The sequence below is a fragment of the Centropristis striata genome, chromosome 3 (assembly GCF_030273125.1).
Source record: "Centropristis striata isolate RG_2023a ecotype Rhode Island chromosome 3, C.striata_1.0, whole genome shotgun sequence".
NCBI lineage: Eukaryota > Metazoa > Chordata > Actinopteri > Perciformes > Serranidae > Centropristis > Centropristis striata.
The window spans coordinates 3,894,869-3,919,868 of record NC_081519.1 but is presented as its reverse complement, the minus strand read 5'-3'; the positions used below and the strand labels follow the sequence as shown (position 1 = coordinate 3,919,868).

The 25,000-nt window shown below is 34.1% G+C and overlaps 1 protein-coding gene across 1 annotated transcript in view; it reads left to right on the top strand.

The window, feature by feature from the left end:
- The window catches only part of ptprt (protein tyrosine phosphatase receptor type T), a 555,356-nt gene that overhangs the window by 503,475 nt on the left and 26,881 nt on the right, over window positions 1–25,000 (top strand). Inside the window, exons 27-28 of the mRNA XM_059329753.1 lie at window positions 1,046–1,162; window positions 18,207–18,361. Of these exons, the coding sequence (XP_059185736.1) occupies window positions 1,046–1,162; window positions 18,207–18,361 (272 nt within the window). The remainder of the gene's footprint in view (window positions 1–1,045; window positions 1,163–18,206; window positions 18,362–25,000) is intronic.

Here is a 25,000-nt window from a genome sequence, read left to right as displayed (position 1 = left end):
GAGCTAACTGTTAGCCTGTTAGCACATACACACTGTACTGCTACAGAGCTAACTGTTAGCCTGTTAGCAATTTGCAGACTGGACGCTAAGGGGTTAACATCCCCTCCGGCTCTGCAGCTGGGAGAGACTGCTGCAGGAGGACTGTTCTTACTCTTCGGCTCGTTAAGAAGAGTAAGAACGAGTCTCCAAAAGTCTCCAATAACACTAGAAAAAGTTGCTGGATTTGTCTCCAGTCGCTTTTTTTAAAAAAATAGTCGCTAAGGGGCTCTGAAAACTCTCTAAATATAGCAACGAAGTCGCTAAGTTGGCAACACTGCTTTAACAAATGGCGCGTGTTGTTGTGGCGTTGAGTACTACATCACATCCTGCTTAGCGTTCTATCCAATCAGCAACCAGGATCTTTTCAGTGCAGAAAAACGGCCCCGCCCCCTGGTGGTTGAAGGACTACTGGTGTAGAAAGTGTTTGATTAGATATGCAGGAGAGACGCATTTTAAAATGGAAATATCAACCAATTATCTGGCTAATTTAATCGTGGCGGCCAAAATCGTGATCACGCTTAAAATTTGATCAATTGGGCAGAACTAGCACCAACTACAGGAGCTTCTGCCTCTGTTTTTCAGAGGACAAGAACTGCTGCAAATAAATGTGGATGTGCACACAGACTTCATGTAAATAATGTAAATAATTGTCAAAGTTCATAACTCTTCATAACAACATGACTGAGATTATTATTCATGTTATATACTGGTTTGGGAAAAGCAAAATCCTGCAAATGAATCCTTAGTTCTGTATTGTTGTTCAGACAATGAGTGGAAATACAGGAGATCTGCTCCCCATTAAGCCCAATGTTGCAATATTGCAACATTTCCGTAAAAACTTCCTTTTGAAACATAATTTTTTTTTAAAAACACTCAATTTTTACCCCCAAAGGCCTCCTACAACAACATCTGAATGGTTGAATATATATATATTTTTTGGCGTTTTTCTATATTTGGGTTTTACAGGGTTAATTGTGCAGCCCTAATGTTTAATTGTCTTTTCCAGGTGAAGTGTGTGCGTTACTGGCCGGATGAGACCGAAGTTTATGGAGACATCAAGGTGACGCTGATAGAAACTGAACCACTGGCTGAATACGTCATAAGGACATTCACCGTTCAGAAGGTAAACAAGTAAACATCAACAACTATGTATGACTTCTATCATATAATATAGGAATCCTAACCATAATATGTCATGGGGATGAAAAGACGCACATCTCTCTGTGATAAAGGATTTGATTAGCATCTAGATACACGTTAAGATCGGTTCAAAAATGATTTTGAAAGAATGATTTTATTTGATTCTACGGTTAATATTTGTTGTAGATATGAACAACAACAAAAAGACCACAAGCATCTTTTTACATTTATAATAATGTAATGAAAGATCATTCTAGAAGCTTTTTTTTCCTTTCATGATCTGTTATTTCCCAGATTCAGAGTTATTATGGATACTATTAAAGTAAAAAAAAAAAAAATGTTGTTTATCATTCATATCCCTAATAAATAGTTTAACCCTTTATCGGGCAAAGAACTATATTTGGTAACTTCAGGTAATATTTAGAGAAAAAAGTTGCAAATTTACTAGATTAAAGTGGCAAATATACAACAAAAAAAGTCGCAGATTTAAGAGATTTAAAGTGGCAAATCTGTGCGATAAAAGTCGCAGATTTACGAGAAAAAAGTGGGGGAAAAGCAACTTTTTTCTCCCAGATTCACCACTTTAAATCTCATAAATCTGCGCATTTTTTTCTCGTAGATTTGCCACTTTAATCTCGTAAACTTTTTTCTCAAAATATTATTTTCGCATGTTTTTTTTTTTTTTTTACACATTCTATTAGTATGTAATATCCTCCAATGTTCTCTAGGGTTGAAATTTGGAATTTGCAAGTATTTCAATGAGTGTCCTATTAAGGGTTAACAAACATTTGGGATTAGAAAGATTTTCCCTTTCCTGATTTCACAAATGATGCAGCTGTTGATGTATTTTTCCTCGTATTAACACAGGATTTTAATGTGGTCGTAAGATGCCATGTCAACATATTGTGACTCTGGTTCACAGAATATTTCCCTCCAGGCTTCAGATGGGATTTAAACCCTGTCATGCTCTCTAGCTGCCTAGTTACCCTCATGTTACTTTTTTTGAAACCTAAAACCTGGATTAACATTCAGCCAATGTGTGATTGGGGATTTCTCGGCGAGCGAGAAGTGTTACTTGTTTGTTTCTGGCTGTTTAAGAGGAGGCCTGAAAGCGTAATTGGGGCCCTTGTAATCAGCCAGGAGGGATTTGAGAGGAGAACAAATGAGTGCAAGTGGAAGAATGTTCCATCAGCGTTGTGATGCTGTTCTCCAAGGCGAAGGGATAAACAGTGGAAACACACTTCACAATAAGAGAAACAGGCTCAGATCCAAATCTTTGATTTTCCAAACTACTCCGTTCTTCTGAGTCTTTTTTTATGCTGCTTTTGTTCTCTGTGTTCCATCCATGGTGGCTTCAGATAATTTACTGCTCCACTATTTATTGAAAACACATCAACACAGGTACTTCACCAAACATCATTTATAGTAGTTAAAAAGTATTGAAATCATGTAAAAATAAATTACAAAAACACACTAAAACGTTATCATAAGACACTTGTAATGAGGAAAAAAAACAAATGACCAAAAAAAGACCAAAAAAGACACAAAATTACCAAAAAAAAGACACAAAATGACAAAAAAAAAAGACACAAAATTAGAATACATGTGCGGGACTTTTCAGAACTTTGAAATCATCACCAAAAAAAGACACAAAATGACCAAAAATAGACACAAAAAGACACAAAATGACTAAAAAAAGACACAAAATGACAAAAAAAGACACAAAATGATTAAAAGACACAAAATGACCAAAAAAAGACACAAAATGACAAAAAACAGACACAAAATGACAAAAAAAGACACAAAATGACCAAAAAAAAGACTAAAGAAAGACACAAAAAGACACAAAATCAGATCCAAATCTTTGATTTTCCAAACTACTTCGTTCTTCTGAGTCTTTTTTTATGCTGCTTTTGTTCTCTGTGTTCCATCCATGGTGGCTTCAGATAATTTACTGCTCCACTATTTATTGAAAACACATCAACACTGGTACTTCACCAAACATCAGTTATTAAAAAGTATTGAAATCATGTCAAAATAAATTAAAAAAACACACTAAAACTTTATTAAAAACCAAAATTAGAATACATGTGGGAGTGTGGGACTTTTCAGAACTTTGAAATCATCACCAAAAAAAGACACAAAATGACTAAAAAAAGACACAAAATGACAAAAAAAAGACACAAAATGATTAAAAGACACAAAATGACCAAAAAAAGACACAAAATGACCAAAAAAAGACACAAAATGACTAAAAAAAGACACAAAATGACAAAAAAAGACACAAAATGATTAAAAGACACAAAATGATTAAAAGACACAAAATGACCAAAAAAAGACACAAAATGACTAAAAAAAGACACAAAATGACAAAAAAAGACACAAAATGATTAAAAGACACAAAATGACCAAAAAAAGACACAAAATGACTAAAAAAAGACACAAAATGACAAAAAAAGACACAAAATGATTAAAAGACACAAAATGATTAAAAGACACAAAATGACCAAAAAAAGACACAAAATGACCAAAAAAAGACACAAAATGAACAAAAAAAAAGACACAAAAGACTAAAGAAAGACACAAAAAGACACAAAATCAGATCCAAATCCTTGATTTTCCAAACTACTTCGTTCTCCTGAGTCTTTTTTTATGCTGCTTTTGTTCTCTGTGTTCCATCCATGGTGGCTTCAGATAATTTACTGCTCCACTATTTATTGAAAACACATCAACACTGGTACTTCAACAAATATCAGTTATTAAAAAGTATTGAAATCATGTAAAAATAAATTACAAAAACACACTAAAACGTTATCATAAGACACTTGTAATGAGGAAAAAAACCAAATGACCAAAAAAAGACCAAAAAAGACACAAAATTACTAAAAAAAAAGACACAAAATTAGAATACATGTGGGAGTGTGGAACTTTTCAGAACTTTGAAATCATCACCAAAAAAAGACACAAAATGACCAAAAATAGACACAAAAAGACACAAAATGACTAAAAAGAGACACAAAATTACTTAAAAAAAGACACAAAATGACCAAAAAAAAGACTAAAGAAAGACACAAAAAGACACAAAATCAGATCCAAATCTTTGATTTTCCAAACTACTTCGTTCTTCTGAGTCTTTTTTTATGCTGCTTTTGTTCTCTGTGTTCCATCCATGGTGGCTTCAGATAATTTACTGCTCCACTATTTATTGAAAACACATCAACAGTGGTACTTCACCAAACATCAGTTATTAAAAAGTATTGAAATCATGTAAAAATAAATAAAAAAAACACACTAAAACTTTATTAAAAACCAAAATTAGAATACATGTGGGAGTGTGGGACTTTTCAGAACTTTGAAATCATCACCAAAAAAAGACACAAAATGACTAAAAAAAGACACAAAATGACCAAAAAAAGACACAAAATCATTAAAAAAAGACACAAAATGACCAAAAAAAGACACAAAATGACTAAAAAAAGACACAAAATGACCAAAAAAAGACACAAAATTAACAAAAAAAGACACAAAATGAACAAAAAAAGACACAAAAAGACTAAAGAAAGACACAAAAAGACACAAAATCAGATCCAAATCTTTGATTTTCCAAACTACTTCGTTCTTCTGAGTCTTTTTTATGCTGCTTTTGTTCTCTGTGTTCCATCCATGGTGGCTTCAGATAATTTATTGCTCCACTATTTATTGAAAACACATCAACACTGGTACTTCACCAAATATCAGTTATTAAAAAGTATTGAAATCATGTAAAAATAAATGACAAAAACACACTAAAACGTTATCATAAGACACTTGTAATGAGGAAAAAAACCAAATGACCAAAAAAAGACTAAAAAAGACACAAAATGACTAAAAAAAAAAGACACAAAATTAGAATACATGTGGGAGTGTGGGACTTTTCAGAACTTTGAAATCATCACCAAAAAAAGACACAAAAATGACCAAAAATAGACACAAAAAGACACAAAATGACTAAAAAGAGACACAAAATGACTTAAAAAAAGACACAAAATTATTAAAAGACACAAAATGACCAAAAAAAGAGACAAAATGACAAAAAAAGACACAAAATGACAAAAAAAGACACAAAATTACCAAAAAAAAGACTAAAGAAAGACACAAAAAGACACAAAATCAGATCCAAATCTTTGATTTTCCAAACTACTTCGTTCTTCTGAGTCTTTTTTATGCTGCTTTTGTTCTCTGTGTTCCATCCATGGTGGCTTCAGATAATTTATTGCTCCACTATTTATTGAAAACACATCAACAGTGGTACTTCACCAAACATCAGTTATTAAAAAGTATTGAAATCATGTAAAAATAAATAAAAAAAACACACTAAAACTTTATTAAAAACCAAAATTAGAATACATGTGGGAGTGTGGGACTTTTCAGAACTTTGAAATCATCACCAAAAAAAGACACAAAATGACTAAAAAAAGACACAAAATGACCAAAAAAAGACACAAAATGATTAAAAAAAGACACAAAATGACCAAAAAAAGACACAAAATGACTAAAAAAAGACACAAAATGACCAAAAAAAGACACAAAAAGACTAAAGAAAGACACAAAATCAGATCCAAATCTGTGATTTTCCAAACTACTTCGTTCTTCTGAGTCTTTTTTTATGCTGCTTTTGTTCTCTGTGTTCCATCCATGGTGGCTTCAGATAATTTACTGCTCCACTATTTATTGAAAACACATCAACACTGGTACTTCACCAAACATCATTTATAGTTATTAAAAAGTATTGAAATCATGTAAAAATAAATTTAAAAAACACACTAAAACGTTATCATAAGACACTTGTAATGAGGAGAATCTCCTGCCTGCTGTCTTGTGTTCTCTCACTCTTTCCATACCTCTCTGTCTGTTTCTGTTTTTTTCTCCATCCTGTATTTCCTCCTTCTCTCGTGTGAAAGCAGCTTATGAAGACGAGTCTTGGAGTCGTCGCTGTCAGCTCATTTAGCGAGTCATTAATCCACGCCGCCACCTCTGAGTGCATGTGAGCACAACTACTCTAAATTCAAAGGAAAGCTGACTTTGAAATGCCTGTCATTCTGCCGTACGCATTAATACGTACACACACACACACACACACACACACACACTCACTCATTAATACCACATTCTCCATCTTTAAACTACAGTAGGTTCTGTGACTGTGTGTGTGTGATGAACAAAGAGAAAGTAGTACAGAGAGAGAGAGAAAAAAGAGAAAGAAAGAGAGAAAAGGATAGGGTTAGAGAGAAAGAGAGAGAGAAAGAGGACAGAGAGAGAGAGAGAGAGAGAGAAAGAAAGAGAAAAAGAGAGAGAAATAGAGAGAGAAAGGGTTAGGGTTAGGGTTAGAGAGAAAATGAGAGAGAGAAAAAAAGAGTGAGAGACAAAGAAAGAGAGAGAGAGAGAGAGAAAAAAGAGAGAGAGAGGAGAGAGAGAAAAAGAGAGAGAGAGACAAAGAAAGAGAGAGACAGAGAGAGAGAGAGAGAGAGAAAGGGAGAGAGAGAGAGTATACAGGTCTGCACCAAAGTTAAATAGCTTTAATTTCAGCGAATAATGAGAACAGGATCTTAATGAAAAGGTTTATTAATGGCACATCCAAGGAGATTATCCAAGCGAGGAAGAAAGGTTGACAAAGTGAGAATCAAAGAAAGATAAATCTCTGTAAATGTGTGTGTGTGTGTGTGAGAGAAACCAACATTGTGGGTGATACGGTTTTACTCAAACCAGAACTCTGTTCTGATTGGCAGGCCGACGCCTTACATGGCTCTGAATGCGAAAAGTTATAATCTCTGTATCAGTGCAGTCACCATTAATTCCACAGTGTCTCCATTTTAATTGTACAATCCACATATAAACAAAGTACAACTGACACTACATCCAAGTTTAGGGAAAAAGTCCTTAACCCATTTAAGGCGGGAAAGCATTACAGCATTTCTACCATTAAAACCTGTTGGGGCGCTGTTGTGTTATTCTACCATTAAAGCCTGGAAAGAGGATATGTCGTTTTGTAGTATTTGTAGTTTTTCCACCTATTTTCGGTCTCTTGGCCAATGAAACGCATCAGAATACATGCGGGAGTGTCGCAATGCATCATGGGACTTTTCCAGAACTTTGAAATCATCACCAAAAAAAGACACAAAATGACCAAAAAAGACACAAAATGACTAAAGAAAGACACAAAATGACAAAAAAGACACAAAATTATTAAAAAAAGACACAGAATTAGAATACATGTGGGAGTGTGGGACTTTTCAGAACTTTGAAATCATCACCAAAAAAAGACACAAAATGACCAAAAAAAGACACAAAATGACTAAAAAGAGACACAAAATGACCAAAAAAAGGCATAAAATGACCAAAAAAGACACAAAATTACAAAAAAAACCCCACAAAATTAGAATACATGTGGGAGTGTGGGACTTTTCAGAACCTTGAAATCATCACCAAAAAAAGACACAAAATGACCAAAGAAAGACACAAAATGACCAAAAAAAGACACAAAAAGACTAAAGAAAGACACAAAAAGATACCAAATGAGAATACATGTGGGAGTGTCACAATGCATCATGGGACTTTTCCAGAACTTATAAATCATGGTGGAAGACGACTATAGCGGAGGGAGCTCAGATATAACAGCTATAAGCTCTCAAATAATTTTTGAATTTCATTTCTATCTGCTACAGAGGCTGAAAAATCTATTATTTAGTAGGAAGAGTTGACACTTCTGTTGAATTTACAGAAAAACTTCAGGTTTTAGGGGCTTATTTTAAAATCGCCAAAATTGGGTTAAATGAAATCTATATCCTGATCTGATTGTATCCACATCTGGTCTTCCTGTTTGGGACTTTATTAAATCTGAAAGCAGGTCAACCAAGAGCGCCAAATCTGACAAACGGCTGGCAGCGGCAACAAAACACAGCCTTGTAGTCCCATATGTGGCTGGATCATTTTACAAGGATTTGTATGGAACACATTTTCTCAGTTTTTTTTTTAAAACAAACAAGAAAAGCGACAGGGCTTAGTTCACCCGATGGACCACATCCAACAGAGCAGCAGAGTAATCTGGTCCATGGCGCCCAGATCTGGAGAAACCAAACAATTGGTGCCACAGCGGAGACAAAAGTGTCCAAGGCCAGAGTCTCAGTGATCACAAATCTACAGACAAACAGTCACAGCTGAGGAGCGGCACGGCCCCGTATTAGGCAGATGGTTAGTGAGATGTGCAACACAGGCTATTTATGGTAAACAGGAGAAACCTTCACACCACAACCTCTACTTCAGGGGTCTCAAACTCGCGGCCAATTGCGGCCCTTGTGGCGATATTCTGTGGCCCCCACCTTGATATGAAAGTTTAATGTGAGTTAGAGTCTTTTTTTGGTCATTTTGTGTCTTTTTTTAAGTAATTTGTGTCTTTTTTTTAAAGTAATTTTGTGTATTTTTTTGGTAATTTTGTCTTTTTCTAATAATGTTGTGTCTTTTTTAGTAATTCTGTTTGTTTTTTTTGGTAATTTTGTATTTTTCTAATAATTTCGTTAATTTTTTTTTGTAATTTTGTGTATTTTTTGGGTAATTTTGTGGGTTTTTAAAAAAAGTAATTTAGTGTTTTTTCAGTCATTTTGTGTCTTTTTTTGTTATTTTGTCTTTTTCTAATAATTTTGTGTCTTTTTTTAGTAATTTTCTGGGTTTCTTAAAGTAATTTTGTGTCTTTTTTTGGTCATTTTGTGTCTCTTTTTTAAGTAATTTAGTTTTTTTCAGTCATTTTGTGTCTTTTTTTTTAGTAATTGTGTGTTTTTTTGGTCATTTTGTCTTTTTCTAATAATTTTGTGTCTATTTTAGTGATTTTGTGTATTTTTGGTAATTTTTCAGTTAGTTCAGTTTCAAGTAATTTAGTGTTTTTTCAGTCACTTTGTGTCTTTTTTTGGTCATTTTGTGTCTTTTTTAAGTAATTTAGTTTTTTCTGTCATTTTGTGTCTTTTTTTTTTGTAATTTTGTGTCTTTTTTGGTCATTTTGACACTGCCTCCAGCCTCTCCCAAGTAATTTGAGTTTGAGAGCCCTGCTGTACTTCCTCCTTGACTCTGTTCACATGACGATTTGATTGACAGCAGATACTTCCTGTCTTCATTTCACTTGAGTTTTCCACTTTAAGTGGTCCCGCCCCACTGGTGGGTGTGATCGCCTCATGGGATTATAGCTGTATTATTTTCCCACAAAGTTCTGAAATGTCTTCAATCAAAGCTGTCGTCTAGTCATTTGGATGAGATCTTGATTGATCTGAACCGCCACACAGAACAGGTTGTAAAGGACTTTACAGCCAGTGGAGTTCAAATCAATCACATCGAATCAAAATTACTTTATTTATCCCTGAGGGGAAATTCAGTTAGTCTGGTAGAATCTCTGTTAGAATGAGACAGCCTGATGGCTTTAACATCTTTTTGGGGGGTCATTTTTAAAACATGGGTAATTTTTACATCTTTTTGGGGGTATTTTTACATATTATTTTGAGGTAATTTCACATATTTTTGGGGGTAATTCAAAACAAATTGGTAATTTTTACATCTTTTTGGGGGTAATTTTACACATTTTTTGGGTAATTTTACATACAATTGAAATTCAATTGAAATTTATCTAGACATTTAACATGGTTTTGTTCATAATGATTTTGGTTATTATCAAGAAGGTTTCCATGACTGTAGATGTAAAAATGACTAAAAAAGACACAAAATTACAAAAAATGGATGCAACAATGACCAGAAAAGACACAGAATGACCAAAAACAAATGTAAAAATGACAAAAAAGGCAAAAAATTACCAAAATTTGATGCAAAAATGAAATGTCTGATCATTCCCTTAGTCTTTGAGGTGTTCAGTAGGAGATAGTTCTTCTGAAGGCTTTTATCAGATCCCTATATTCAGATTCCTGTCCATTCCTGATACACGCCACAATAGCAGTGTTGTCCGAGTCCTTCTGGATGTGGCAGGACTCAGAGTTGTATTTGAAGTCTGCTGTGTACAGTGTGAACAGGAGTGGAGCCAGGACAGTGCCTTGTGGAACCCCTGTGCTGCTCATTAATGTCCCAGAAACACAGTTCCCCAACCTGACATACTGTGGTCTTCCTGTCAACTAATCTGTGATCCAGGAGATGAAGGAAAGATCCACTCCCATCTCTGTCAGCTTGTTTTTGAGTATGTTGGGTTGGATGGTGTTGAATGCGCTCGATGTGATCGAACATCACAGTGTAACAGGGAAAAAACTAACGATTCAATATGATTCATGATACTGAGCTCATGATAGCATTCTGTCATGATTTTTTTTAAAAGAAAATAAGATTGAGGACAAATTACAAGTGAAAAAGATTCCTTTGTTTCTCTTTGTTTTTAAGCCTGAGACAATGAACAATGAAACTTATTAAAGCACAATGCATCAATATGAGTCTAATTCTTAGATAACTGACATGAAAAGCAACCAAAGAGGATTAAACTTGTATTGATCTCATGACGGCATTGAGAAAATTCACCACTAAAACAATGTACAAATAAACACAAAAAAGGCTTGAATAGAACTCCTAATTTTAAAAAAACAAAAGCTGTAAATGCATTTTCAGATTGAAAGGTTGCCTGCAGAGGAATAATATATATTATTTGTCAAGTCGTCCAATACAAATGATTCTTGACAAGAAATATAAAATATAAAAAAGAAAGGCTTGAACTGCCACAGAGACACACAGCAAAAAGACTTTAACCTAACTTTAAAAAGCTAAATTACTTAAAGAAGACACAAACTGACAAAAAAAGACACAAATTAACTAAAAAAAGACACAAAATGACCAAAGAAGACACAAAATGACAAAAAAAACACTAAATTACTTTAAAAAGACACAAAATGACCAAAAAAAGACACAAAAGAATAAACAGAATTACCAAAAAAGACACACAATTATTTAAAAAAAGACACAAAATTACTAAAAAAAAAGACACAAAATTATTTTAAAAAGCCACAAAATTTCCCAAAAAAAGACAGAATTACCAAAGAAGACACAAAATTAGAATAAATAAATAAATAAATAAAAACAAATAACCATTTGCCTTTTTGTTTGCATCTCCATAACATATATCAAAATTGTGACTTTAATTTGTTCAGTTCCCTATTAACGGATTAGAATTGTTAAATGGGTTTAAACTTAGCCTCATAAGAAAAAATAAGCTTTTTGAAATTAGCTACTATTTAGCTACTCAAAAAGCTGAATATGGGAGATTCTAGAAGATTGAAAGTGTTTGTTACACGGGTGTCATCATTGGTTCTTATGGGTTAAAAAACCAAGAGCTGTAAATGCATTTTCAGATTGAAAGGTTGCCTGCAGAGGAATAATATATATTATTTGTCAAGTCGTCCAATACAAACGATTGTTGACAAGAAGTATAAAATAGAAAATAGAAAGGCTTGAACTGCCACAGACACACAGCAAAGAGACTTTAAAGTGCTTCAACATCCTCATCACCATTTCCAACATGTCAGGCTCCTTAATGTTGTTGTTGTTTTTAACCAACCAGTCATGGATTTGAGGCCCTGGCTGTGCAGGACCGCAGTCTATCGATTTAGAGAAGTAATTTCAACATCACAAGAGAGCAAATCAATGGGAAGTCAAGTTATCAAATCACCTCGTGGTTTTTTTTCTGGGCTTTATTTTTCTCCTCTCTGGCTCCACGCCTCTCTCTCTGTCCATGTCTATGCTTCTCTCCTCTAGATAGATAGATAGATAGATAGATAGATAGATAGATAGATAGATAGATAGATAGATAGATAGATAGATAGATAGATAGATAGATAGATAGATAGATAGATAGATAGATAGATAGATAGATAGATAGATAGATAGATAGATAGATAGATAGATAGATAGATAGAATAGAACAAGGACACTTAAGAAGTTAAAACGAAAGAAGATCAGTTGGTAGGTTGGCAAGATGATGGTAATTATAATTATACTGATGATATGATGGCAACAATGTTATAGTGACTAGACAGTATATAATAATAATAATAATAGTACAGTATATAACATATTATATAATATGTAATAATAAATAGTAACAATATGATAAAATAAGAATAAAAATAAATAAAATAATTATAAATAACTAAATAAAATAATATAATATGATATATGATATATAATAATAATAATAATAATAAGGCCAGTATAATACTACTAATAATAATAATAATAGTAATAATAATAATAATAATAATAATAAGGCCGGTATGATAATAATAAAAATAAAAGTAGTATATCACGGTATATAGTAATAATAGTAATGGCAGCAACAGTATATTATAATAATAATAATAATAATAATAATAATAATAATAATGCCGGTATAATAATAATAATAATAATAATAGTAATATATCACAGTATATAGTAATAATATTAATGGCAGCAACAGTATGTACTACTACTACTAATAATAATAATAGTAGTAATAATATTAATAACATAGCAATGTGTTGTGCGTAGATTTAGTGCATTTCAGTAATGTTGGTTCTGGCAGAGGTAGATGAATTATAGTCTTATATACTATAGTCTTATTGCAGAAGGAAGGAAGGACTTCCTGTCTGGTTCCTTGGAGCAGCTGGTTGGATGAGTCTGTTGCTGAAGCTGCTCCATGTCTCCTCCTCCTCCTCCTCCTCCTCCTTCCCCACACCACCACTTCTCCTCTCCGTCGGTTTATCTCTCATTCCCTTCCCCACTCTCGTCCCTGACCTCTGCTCCTCTTCCACTCACAGTCCCTGGAGAGGTTTCTTGACCTCTCTCCCTCTATTCTCCTCCTCATGTTATCTCTGCTTCTCAGGTTATCATGAATACATGTGCCAAAGCAATGAATTCACTACAACCTCGTATATCTACAGGAGCCAGAGTAGGAGCTGCAGCTGCCACAGTTTTTAGAGAGTAAACTGAACTGAGGAGGGCATGTCTCCTTCCATTTAAGCCTTGTAGAACCTGATAATTTAATAAATTCCCGATAATGTAATAACCCCAATAATGTAATAAAAATCTACACTTGAGTCCATTGAAAATGTAATAAAACCTGATAATGTAATAACTTCCCGATAATGTAATAAAGTGCATTTCCCAATAATGTAATACACTTTTCACCAATAATGTAATAAAGTATAACACCAAGCACCTTTAGATTTCAAGAAGCTGTTGAATGCATTCGTGTGTCATGGACAACATGGTCTCACAGGAATCCGTGAAATAGCCACGGAATCGCTTAACGCAAAATCCGTGGAATAGCCACGGAATCACTCAAATTTCCGTGAAACTGACACGGATTTCGCTACAATGCAAGTTAATGACAGTCATATCCCGTGGCTATTCCAACATACAAAGTGATTATGTACATTCACTGAGTGAATATTTAGAAAATAAAACATATATTTCTCGCTAGAAATGTGATCAAAATCCGTTTTTATGCAGAAACTAAGTCAAAATATTGATTTTTTTCACTAAAAATGAGAGAACTGTCCGCCATGTTTTTTGTTCTGACCGCCAGGACCTTGAAAGTCACGTGACTTGGAACAAACCAATAGGAAAACATCCATGGAATAGCCACGGGATATGACTGTCATTAACTTGCATTGTAGCGAAATCCGTGTCAGTTTCACGGAAATTTGAGTGATTCTGTGGCTATTCCACGGATTTTGAGTAAAGCAAATCCGTGGCTATTTCACGGATTCCTGTGAGAAAACAGATGAACGGGTCAAAAGTGAATAAACATTCAACTTTGACCTGTTGGTGGCGCTAGAGCTCTTGAGCTAGAGTTGATACACAGTATCACCACTTGAACCCAAGTAATGGGTGGTCTGCTGTTAAATTATTACTATATTGGGGAATTATTACATTATCAGGACTTGGGAAATGAAGGCTAACCTGATAATGTAATAACCTCCCATTAATGTTATACTTTATTACATTATTGGTAAAAAAAAGTGTATTACATTATTGGGAAATGCACTTTATTACATTATCTGGAACTTATTACATTATCAGGTTTTATTACATTTTCAATGGACGCAAGTGCAGATTTTTATTACATTATCGGGTTTATTACATTATCAGGTTCTACAAGCCCTGTTTGGTTTAGAACGGGATAATGGAATCGATTGTTCTGAATTATTTACAGAGGAATGTAGCGTCTTGGAGGGGAAAAAAAGTGAACCACTGGAGGCCGAAGAAAGGGTCGTGTGTACTATCTGCTGCATTGCAGAGCTGTCAGAAAGTCGGGATGTGTCTACGTCCTGGACGGAAAGTCAGAGTCGGGAACTAAAAGCCAGACCTCTCAGCCCCTAAGGCTGCTAGGGTGCTGTTATCTGACATCAACAGGGTGGCATGCACTGTCAAAGTCAAAGTTACTGTTGACAGGTCTCAAATTGGCAAAAATACACTAAGGTTGTCCTATAAACTTAGTTTTTGACATCCTTGATTCCAATCCAGACTGACTGCTATGCTACAAATAACAAAGTTCAGTTTTTTATTTTTATACTACCTCTGTTTCAACACCACTCCATTCTTTGGACTAAATACTCCCAGATAAAACTTTATGCAATATCCATATATCCATCCATTTGGTAATTTTGTGTCTTTTTTTGAGTAATTTTGTCTTTTTCTAATAATTTTGTGTCTTTTTTAGTAATTTTATGTATTTTTTGGGTCATGCAATATCCATCCATTCATCCATCCATCCATTTGGTAATTTTGTATCTTTTTTTTAGAAACTTTGTGTGTGTTTTTTTTTTTTTAGTAATGTTGTGTCTTTTTTTGGTAATTTTGTCTATTTCTAATAATTGTGTGTCTTTTTTAGTAATTTTGTGTCTTTTTTTGGTAATTTTGTCTTTTTCTAATAATTTTGTGTTTTTTTTAAGTAATTTTGTGTTTTTTCAGTCCGGGTCCCGGTCCGGGTCGCGGAGGCAGCAGCATAAGCATATATTTACATATAAATGTGGAGGATTTGCAGTAGAATGCACATTGGCATATATAAATAAATATATATACATATCACCCTCAAAAAGACCATTTAATTCCAGTCTTTATGTTTATGTACTTCCTGCCTCATATTTCAGCACCAACATCTCGAATTGCTGCTGTTTCATTGAAAAAAATGATTGCCAAAGAACTTAATGAATCAGACTAATAAGAGTAATGGATGGAACATTACCTCCTGCTTGGGGAACAGCATCATACAATGGGCTGAGAAAATCACTTGAAGGATCATTTTGTCCCCAGTTCATAAAAGCTCTGCTCGTAGAAAGAGACAAATATTAGTGTAATTATGATTTTGAAATTGCAGCATCTGTGCAGAAGTTATTCTGTCTTAATCTGCGAAATACAATTTTGTGGCATTACGTCTGAGTCCCAACGAGGCACTCTGATGTGTGACTAAACCGTGTGACTATCTCATAAGCATTAGAATGTTTCTTATTAACAGGAAAGCATTTAACAGGCCTGTGTGCTTCCTGAAAGTTCGTCATTAAAATGTCAAGATGCTATCTTGTGGACAGCCTCCATGGATTCTTGTTCCCCTCATTTTTCTATAAACTCCACTGTCGTACCCAAATGTCTCTTTCTGTATCTCTTTCGAGGAAAAGGACCAATTAGTCGTGTGGAGTCATTTTTTTTTCTTTTTATCTTGTTCTTTAAAAAGCTTCTTTTTTTTTCTTCCAGCCAACAGTTTCCTTGTCTCTACTGGCAAAGTGAAAGTCTTTTGAGAAGTGATGCAATTACACTTTTCTCCAAAACTATATTTGTTTAACAAGAGCAATTTCCATTGTCTATTTTGTTCCAAGTGTCTGAGTTTTAACAAAACAGCATTTTGAGTCTTTCTGATGTCTTTAAGTTGTTGTGATGCTTTCAAATTCATAGAGGAAAAGGAGCTGAGTCTCTGCTAACACATCCATGTGCTCTTATTTTGAAAGCTACATGTGTTTGCTTTTGTTTTGAACATGTTTGCCCTAAAAGCCTAAATTTGGTGCCTCTCACACATTCTAATGCCACTATTCCATCTTAATAATTGCATATTTTAGAGAATTATTGTAAAGGAGAATAAGGGTTCTTCTATGTTTTATTTAAGGCATCTTATTTTGACAGTCTTGTAAATTCTGTGGTGAACTCCGCTAACACATCCATGTGCTCTTATTTTGAAAGCTACATGTGTTTGCTTTTAATTTGAAGGCGGGTATAACACATTCTTACCGTAACGCCTTATGGTGTGTTTAATTTACACTGAAAGTCTAGAAAGTTCTGACATTCGTGTAGACCTTGAACGCATCATTAGCAGCCGGACACTCTATGTGCGCTGCAATGTAAATAATCTAACTAACAGCTTAACGGAGCGAACCAGTAAATAGATTACTAATTTAATAATTGACGTGGTATCGGCTGATACCGATGCCAGCATTTTCGGCAGCATCGGAGCAATTTCCGATTCTGGTATCAGAATCGGAACAACTCTAATTGCAACTGCAGGAAATGATTCTCTGCCATTTTTTTTGCCTCCTGATGGTGACAAATGCATGGAACTCACGAATATTATCACGGCCCTTCTGGGAGAGACTGACAAGAAGACATATCATGGTTCAGCAGCCTAATTTACAGCAGGGGTTTGAGGAATCTGGGGGCCATTCTGCCTCTTTGGCTTCAGATGGAAAATAAATCGATCTCGTGGATGTCAAGAAGGTACTTTGGGCCACTTATGGGAATGAGAGACAGGAAGACTTATCGTACCTCATTTGCCTAATTTACAGGGGAGATTTGAGGAAACTGATGGCCATTTTGGCTCCACAAAGAAAGATTAATTGATTTCACAAATCTCATGATGGCCCTTTTGGGGAAGACTTACAGGGGGAACCGCCATGGTTCAGTTAATCTGCCTCATTTACACAGAAATGTTCAGATATCTAACAGTCACTCAGCTCCTTTTCCTCTATGAATTTGAAAGCATCACAACGACTTAAAGACATCAGAAAGACTCAAAGTACTGTTTTGTTAAAACTCAGACACTTGGAACAAAATAGACAATGGAAATTGCTCTTGTTAAACAAATAGAAAAAGTTTTTTTAGTCTATTTACTGGTTTGCTCCGTTAAGCCGTTAGTTAGACTATTTACATTGCAGCGCACATAGAGTGTCCGGCTGCTAATGGTGCGTTCAAGGTCTACACGAATGGCAGAACTTTTCTATGTTGTTCCGAGCTCCAAGTTCAGACTTTCAGTGTAAATTAAACAGACCATACGGCGTTACGGTAAGAACGCGTTAGACCCGCCTTCAAAATAAAAGCAAAGACATGTAGCTTTCAAAATAAGTCAAAATAAGATGCCTGAAATAAAACATAGAATAACCCTTATTCTCCTATACAATAATCCATTAAAATATGCAATGATTAAGATGGAAGACTGGCACTAGAATGTGCACCAAATTTAGGATTTTAGGGCAAAAATGTTCAGCGGGGGAGCATGCCCCCAGACCCCAAGTTTTATTTATTTAAGTTGCTGTTGCACTACTGTTTTGTATACTGTCTTTTTTTGTCATTTTGTGTCTTTTTTGTGTCTTTTTTGGTCATTTTGCCTCATTTTTGGTCATTTTGTCTCATTTTTGTCATTTTATGTCTCCTGTGTCTTTCATGATCATTTTGTGTCGTTTTTTTCTAGTCATTTTGTGTCTTTTTGTGTCTTTTTTTGACGTCATGAAGAAGTTGTGCTCCGGCGCTTTCGTGGACTCCAGAGGGTTAAAATCATCCCAATTTAATTTTTGTTTTGTTTTGTTTTTTGTTTGTTTCTTTCTTACCTTTGTCAATTCTGTATTTCAGTGCACTTTTTGCACTTTTATGTGAAGCACTTTGGTGCGGCTCAGCACTTTGACTTGTGTGAAAAAATGACATCACAACATCTCCAGTTGCCTTTGTATGATATGCAACTGAAGTGCAACATCTGTCTTCCGCGTGTTTTTCTCCAGAAGGGTCACCATGAGATCCGTGAAATGCGCCAGTTTCATTTCACCAGCTGGCCCGACCACGGCGTGCCCTGCTACGCCACCGGACTGCTCGGCTTCATACGACAGGTCAAGTTCCTCAACCCGCCTGATGCTGGGCCCATAGTGGCACACTGCAGGTAAGAAAGAGCACAGACACACACACATAAAGCACACACAGGCTTTGTACAGATAAACTTAATTCCCTGATGCTGTTGGTCAGTGGCTGCCCCGAGCCGACAAGCTCAAACAAACAGACACTCACTCTGTTCCTGCTGCTCTCTGCCTCCTAGCTTTCACCTGCTTGGCACAGAGCAGATAGCTCTGCAGGGCCACTGGAACACAGAGCAAATACATTTTTTTAACCCTTTGATGCACAACATATAAACACCTTCTAATGTACAACATGGGTCAAAAATGACCCGCATTCATTCCCCATGTTATTTCATGCTGGCTGTGTGTTTGAATATCTTTTTTTTCTTTTTTTTATTATTACAACAGATCATTATATCCATTTTTCCTTTCATACTTTATGAAGAAAAATAGTTTTTGTATCATTACATCAAGTTTACACACATGGGTCAATAATGACCTTGTGCATTAGAAGCGTAGTGATACAAAAAGTGATTCACTAAATTAACAATTTGAGTATATGTGTAACTATGTGTGTCTTATTTTGAAGGTTTAACTTTAAAAGAGTTGTTAGAACCACCAGATTACATTGGAAAATCACATATTTTAACATTTGAGACTTATTAGAGCCACCAAATAATAATTTCCATTGGAAAAAACACCAATTTGACAAAATAGGATAGTTAATATTTGTGTCTTCTTTGTCAGGTTTTAAATTGTTGACAACATATAAACACCTTCTAATGCACAACATGGGTCAAAAATGACCTTGTGCATTAGAAGCGTAGTGATAAAAAAAGGGTTTTTATTCAAGAAGCAAGAAATGAAAACAAAAAATGAGGATGCATGATGATCAAAAACAAGTTATTTGAGGAAAACCTGCAATACTGAATGATGTATATGAAACTAAATTACTTAAAAAAGACACAAAATGTCTGAAAAAAATAAATTACTTTAATAAGGCACACAATTACCAAAAAAGACACAAAATTGCAAAAAAGACACAAAATGACTTAAAAAAAACAATAAATTACTTAAAAAAGACACAAAATGACCAAAAAAGACACAAAATTCAAAAAAAAAAAAGACACAAAATTACAAAAAAAAAACACAAAATGATTTAAAAAAGACACAAATTTACCCAAAAAGTAAATAAAGGGACCCCCCACACACAACACAGTAAAGTGCCATTCATAGAAAACTCACATTAAACTTTCTTATCAAGGTGGGGGCCTCAAAATATCGTCACGAGGGCCACAAGTTGAAACCGATGGTATTAAACTTGAGGTAAAAAAAGCCTTTTTCTATAAATGTATAGCTAATGGTGCGAGTAAATGTGGCATTTGTGAATAGGCAGGGCCCCGTCTCTACCAGAGGGTTTTTTTCCCTCTGCGGCCGCCCACTCAAAGCTCTGTGTCATATTAAAGTGGCCCAACAAAAGGAATACATTCATTTTAAATGCTGATATGAGGTATCTACTCCCAACCTTTCCTGCATAGCTTGTCAGAGTGCTGACCTTTAAAAGCTTATGCCTGATGACAACCTGGCCCCAGAGTTGAACTGTTACATCCCATAAAGAACAGAACATGGAGGTTAAATATACTGTCGCCATGGGGATCTTAAAACTGTCACTTTTTTCACTCTATTCCTGCTAGATGATAATGGTGATGAGACTAGAGTTAGGTGGGAGGCAAATATCTTTTTTCTCCTTTTTTTTTCTTTTGTCTGCTTTTAAGAGTTGATACCATTCATCTCATTTATATACCAGGGGGTATTGGTGTGTGTGTGTGTGTGTGTGTGTGTGTGTGTGTGTGTGTGTGTGTGTGTGTGTCTAGGGCATATCTCGCTGACCGTTAGTCAGACTGACCTCAGATTTCATATGAACGATATGCTAGCCTCTTCTATGACAAGAATTCATGATTCCTTCAACCATTACTAAATATTAATATGGCAATTTGTGTGTGTTTGTGTGTGTGTGTGTGTGTGTGTGTGTGTGTGTGTGTATGTGTGTGTGTGTGTATCACATAATGATAACCTGTGTTATTGTCTTTACCGAGAAGGAAAAACAAACAAAAAAAGAGTGTAGGAGGAAAGGCTGACAGTGAAACAAAGAAGTAGATTTTCTTATTAATGTACTTATTTTATGCATTTATGATCATCCAGGTGCATTCCAAATAACTTTATAATAAGTTTTTATTTAACCCTTTGATGCACAACATGGGTCTAAAGTGACCCGACTAAGTTCTTATGTTCTATATCTTTGCAATATATTGATTTCATCATTCAGTATTGCAGGTTTTCCTCAAATAACTTGTTTTTGATCATCATACATCCTAATTTTTTGTTTTCATTTCTTACTTTTTGAATAAAACCCCTTTTTTTATCACTACGCTTCTAATGCAAAAGGTCATTTTTGACCCATGTTGTGCATTAGAAGGTGTTTATATGTTGTCACCAATTTAAAACCTGACAAAGAAGACACAAATATTAACTATCCTGTTCTGTTAAATTGGTGTTTTTTACAATGGAAATTATTATTAGGTGGCTCTAATAAGCCTCAAATGTTAAAATATGTGATTTTCTAATGTAATCTGGTGGTTCTAACAACTCTTTTAAAGTTAAACCTTCAAAATAAGACAAACATAGTTACAAATCTACTCAAATTGTTAACTTAGTGAATCACTTTTTGTATCACTATGCTTCTAATGCACAAAAAAAAAACATATTCAAACACACAGCAGCATGAAATAACATGGGAAATGAATGTGGGCCATTTTTGACCCATGTTGTACATTACAAGGTGTTTATATGTTGTGCATCAAAGGGTTAAAACATTTTAACTGCCAATATAATATACACATTTTTACAATTGAAGAATACAAATTGCTTTGGGCCTACACCAATGATAAATTAAATTTAAAATGTAAAGAAAAAAAACGTTTCATTTTTATACACCAATCCACAAACTATGAAATAAGTCAAAACAATCAGAAAACAACTTATTCAGATTATAATATACCGCCCAGAGCTAACTTTGCAGAAATGGGCATATTTTTCTCACAATCCAATCAGAGCAGCTGAAAAGAAAGCTGCTAGAACAGAGTGTGAATGCAGCTTTATTATGACAGACAGTATGAGAAAAATAATGTGTTTTTTATTTTATTTTTACTATGTAAACATGTTCAAATATATACCTAGAATATGTACAGTATGAACCTGAAAATGAGCACAGTATGTCCCCATTTAAAGCAAACTTTTTATTTTTCTGGCCAACAAACACTTTTTTCTCTGCTCATTTATAATAAAATTCAATAATGTATTACATTTAAAATGATGCCTCTTACACCTTATTTCCTAGAAGTACTTAATCATTTTAATTTGCACCAGCAAAAACATTTTGTCAGGAATGTAATGCTACCTGACAAAATGAGAAAATGTTTTTAATAATATTGTTTTTCCACAAGTGTTGAATTCTGAATGATGAAGACTTGCACACACAACATATTTTTTTTATTTTTCATGCAATAACTGCTCTTTCTGTCATGGTAACCCTTTGGAGTTTGGGGCTATTTTGTTGGTTTTTGACTCTTTTTTTTTCATTCTGCCTGAATATATGCAACTTCAATAATGATCACCATGTCATGCTGGTATCATCTTTTTCAGCACAACCTCACCTGATTATTATTTTGTAATTTTGACTTACTGGATCAACATTTTAAACCCAAAAAAAAATACACACAAAAAAATACAAAAAACAGGCAAAAAAAAAAAAAAAAAACAGCACACAAAATAAAAAAAAAACACAAATTAAAAAAACATACAAAAAACACATTTTTTTGTATTTTTACAAAAAACACACAGAAACACATAAAAACACACCAAAAAAAACCCAACATAAAAACAAACAACACACACATAAAAACAAAAAAAACACACAAAAATGACAAAAAACACACAGAAACACACAAAAAAACAGGTACAAAAACAGCACACAAAATAAAAAAAAAACACAAAAAACACTTTTTTTTTTAACAAAAAAACACAAACACACAAAAACACACCAAAAAAAAAAGGCAACATAAAAACAAACAGAACACACACATAAAAACCACAAAAAAACACACAAAAAACACAACAAAAATAGCCCAAAATCACACAACAAAAACTGTAAAAACAAAAGACTGCATTAGAAATGTTGACACACAAACAGACAGCTGTAGTAAAAGTAATCGGACAGACAGACAGACAGGAAGTTATGGCCGTCACTTCTAATTTCCGGGGCACTCTGACGCTGTTGGCCTGTGTCATGAGGCTTTCTAACACACACACACACACACACACACACACACACACACACATGCACACACACACACACACACATGCACGGAGAGGCCCAGCAGTATTCTGGTCTCAACATTAATCACAGAGGTTGACAGGTAATCTGCAGAGGCTCTCCCTCCTTTTCTCTCTCTCTTTCTATCTTTCCTTCTCCCTCTTTCTTCCCTCCCTCCTCCTGTTTCTCCCCCTCACTCTCTAGCTGTCTCTGGGAACCGTCGGGGGGATTGAAAAGTGAAAGATAGGCTTCTCTCCTCCCTCTCTCCATCCCTCCATATCTCACCGTCTCAGCTCCATCCTTCCCTCCCTTGATCTCTCCCCTGTGACCACCACTTCTATCACTCCCAATCACTTACACTGAACAAAGTGTAACATGCAGCTGTTCATTCAAACTAAAACCGGCCATTTAAAAGAGGATAAAATCATTGATTTGATTGTAAAACTCATTCTTTTTTGCATTTAGAGTTAGTTTGATTTATACTGAACTAAATATACATCTAAGGACCCAAAACACAGTTTCTGATTCCTCTCAAGTTTTTATTTTCTTCTTCATGACCTGCAGGTAATATTTTTAGTTTGAGTGGAAAGCACTGCGCACTGCACAGTCAGACCGTGTATGTAATATGTTGCATTTAGTTCATATGTCAAAGATTAATAAATACATTGAAAAAGACACAAAATTATTCAAAAAAAGACACAAAGTTACCAAAAAAGGACACAAAATTACCAAATAAGACACAAAATGACTGAAAACACACTAAATTACTTAAAAAAGACACAAAATGACCAAAAAATACACAGAATTACCACAAAAAAGACACAAAATTATAAAAAAAAGACACTAAATAATTAAAAAAAGAAACAAAATTATTAAAAAAAGACACAAAATTACCAAATAAGACACAAAATGACTGAAAAAACACTAAATTAAAAAAGACACAAATTAAAAAAGACACAAAATGACCAAAAATACACAGAATTACCACAAAAAAAGAGACAAAATTATAAAAAAGACACAAAATTATAAAAAAAAAGACACAAAATTATTAAAAAAAGACACAAAATGACTTAAACTAAAACCAGCCATTTAAAAGAGGATAAAATCATTGATTTGATTGTAAAATAATTTGGATCAAGGCAAAGAATGAAGGTTGAGTCAAGTGCAGTTTTATTGCTTTCATCAACATAAAATAATCAGGTCAATAATAACAAGTTACTCAATTTAGATTGGATGAAGTCAAATATTGTAGATGTGATATCTGGACATCATTTTTTTTAGTTTGACCAAGGTTATAATTTTTTCAGTGTTCCCTCTCTCTCTCTTCTCCTCCCTCATTGAATCCAACCATCCGTCTGTCCCTCTATCCGTCTTCCCCCTGCAGGTATTTCTGTTCAGCATGTCACCTAAACATGTGACATTAACGTAACCATGAAGCATCAGTTGTTCTGTCAGACAATCTCTGAAGTCTTACAGCTTCCTCTGTGTTTTCTCCACATAATATGACACCTACGATGGAAATGTGACACCAATCAGTGATACCTCTCACCATTTATCTACAGCTGCCAACCAGTGGAAAACACAGCATTTACTGTTTGTTCACTAAACACTAAATTACTTAAAAAAGACACAAAATGACCAAAAAACACACGGAATTACAAAAAAAATACACAAAATGACTTAAAAAAGACACAAAATGACTTAAAAAAGACACAAAATTAATGAAAAAACACTACATTACTTAAAAAACATACAAAATGACCAAAAAAATACACAAAATTACCAAAAAAAGACACAAAATTATTAAAAAACACACAAAATTATTAAAAAAGACACAAAATGACCAAAAAATACACAGAATTAAAAAAAATACACAAAATTATTAAAAAAGACACTGACTGAAAAAACACTACATTACTTAAAAAAACATACAAAATAACCAAAAAATACACAGAATGACCAAAATGACCAAAAAAGACAAAATTACAAAAAAGACACAAAATGACTGAAAAAACACTACATTACTTAAAAAAACATACAAAATGACCAAAAAATACACAGAATTACCAAAAAAAGACACAAAATTATTAAAAAAGACACACAATTATTACGAAAGACACAAAATTATTAAAAAAGACACACAATTATTACGAAAGACACAAAATTATTAAGAAAGACACAAAATGACCCAAAAAAAAGACACAAAATGACCAAAAAATACACAGAATTACCAAAAAAAAAAACACAAAGTTATTTAAAAATGAAATATTCTTCGGGTTGACTTCCAACAGTAAGCAAAGTAAAAAATGTAATC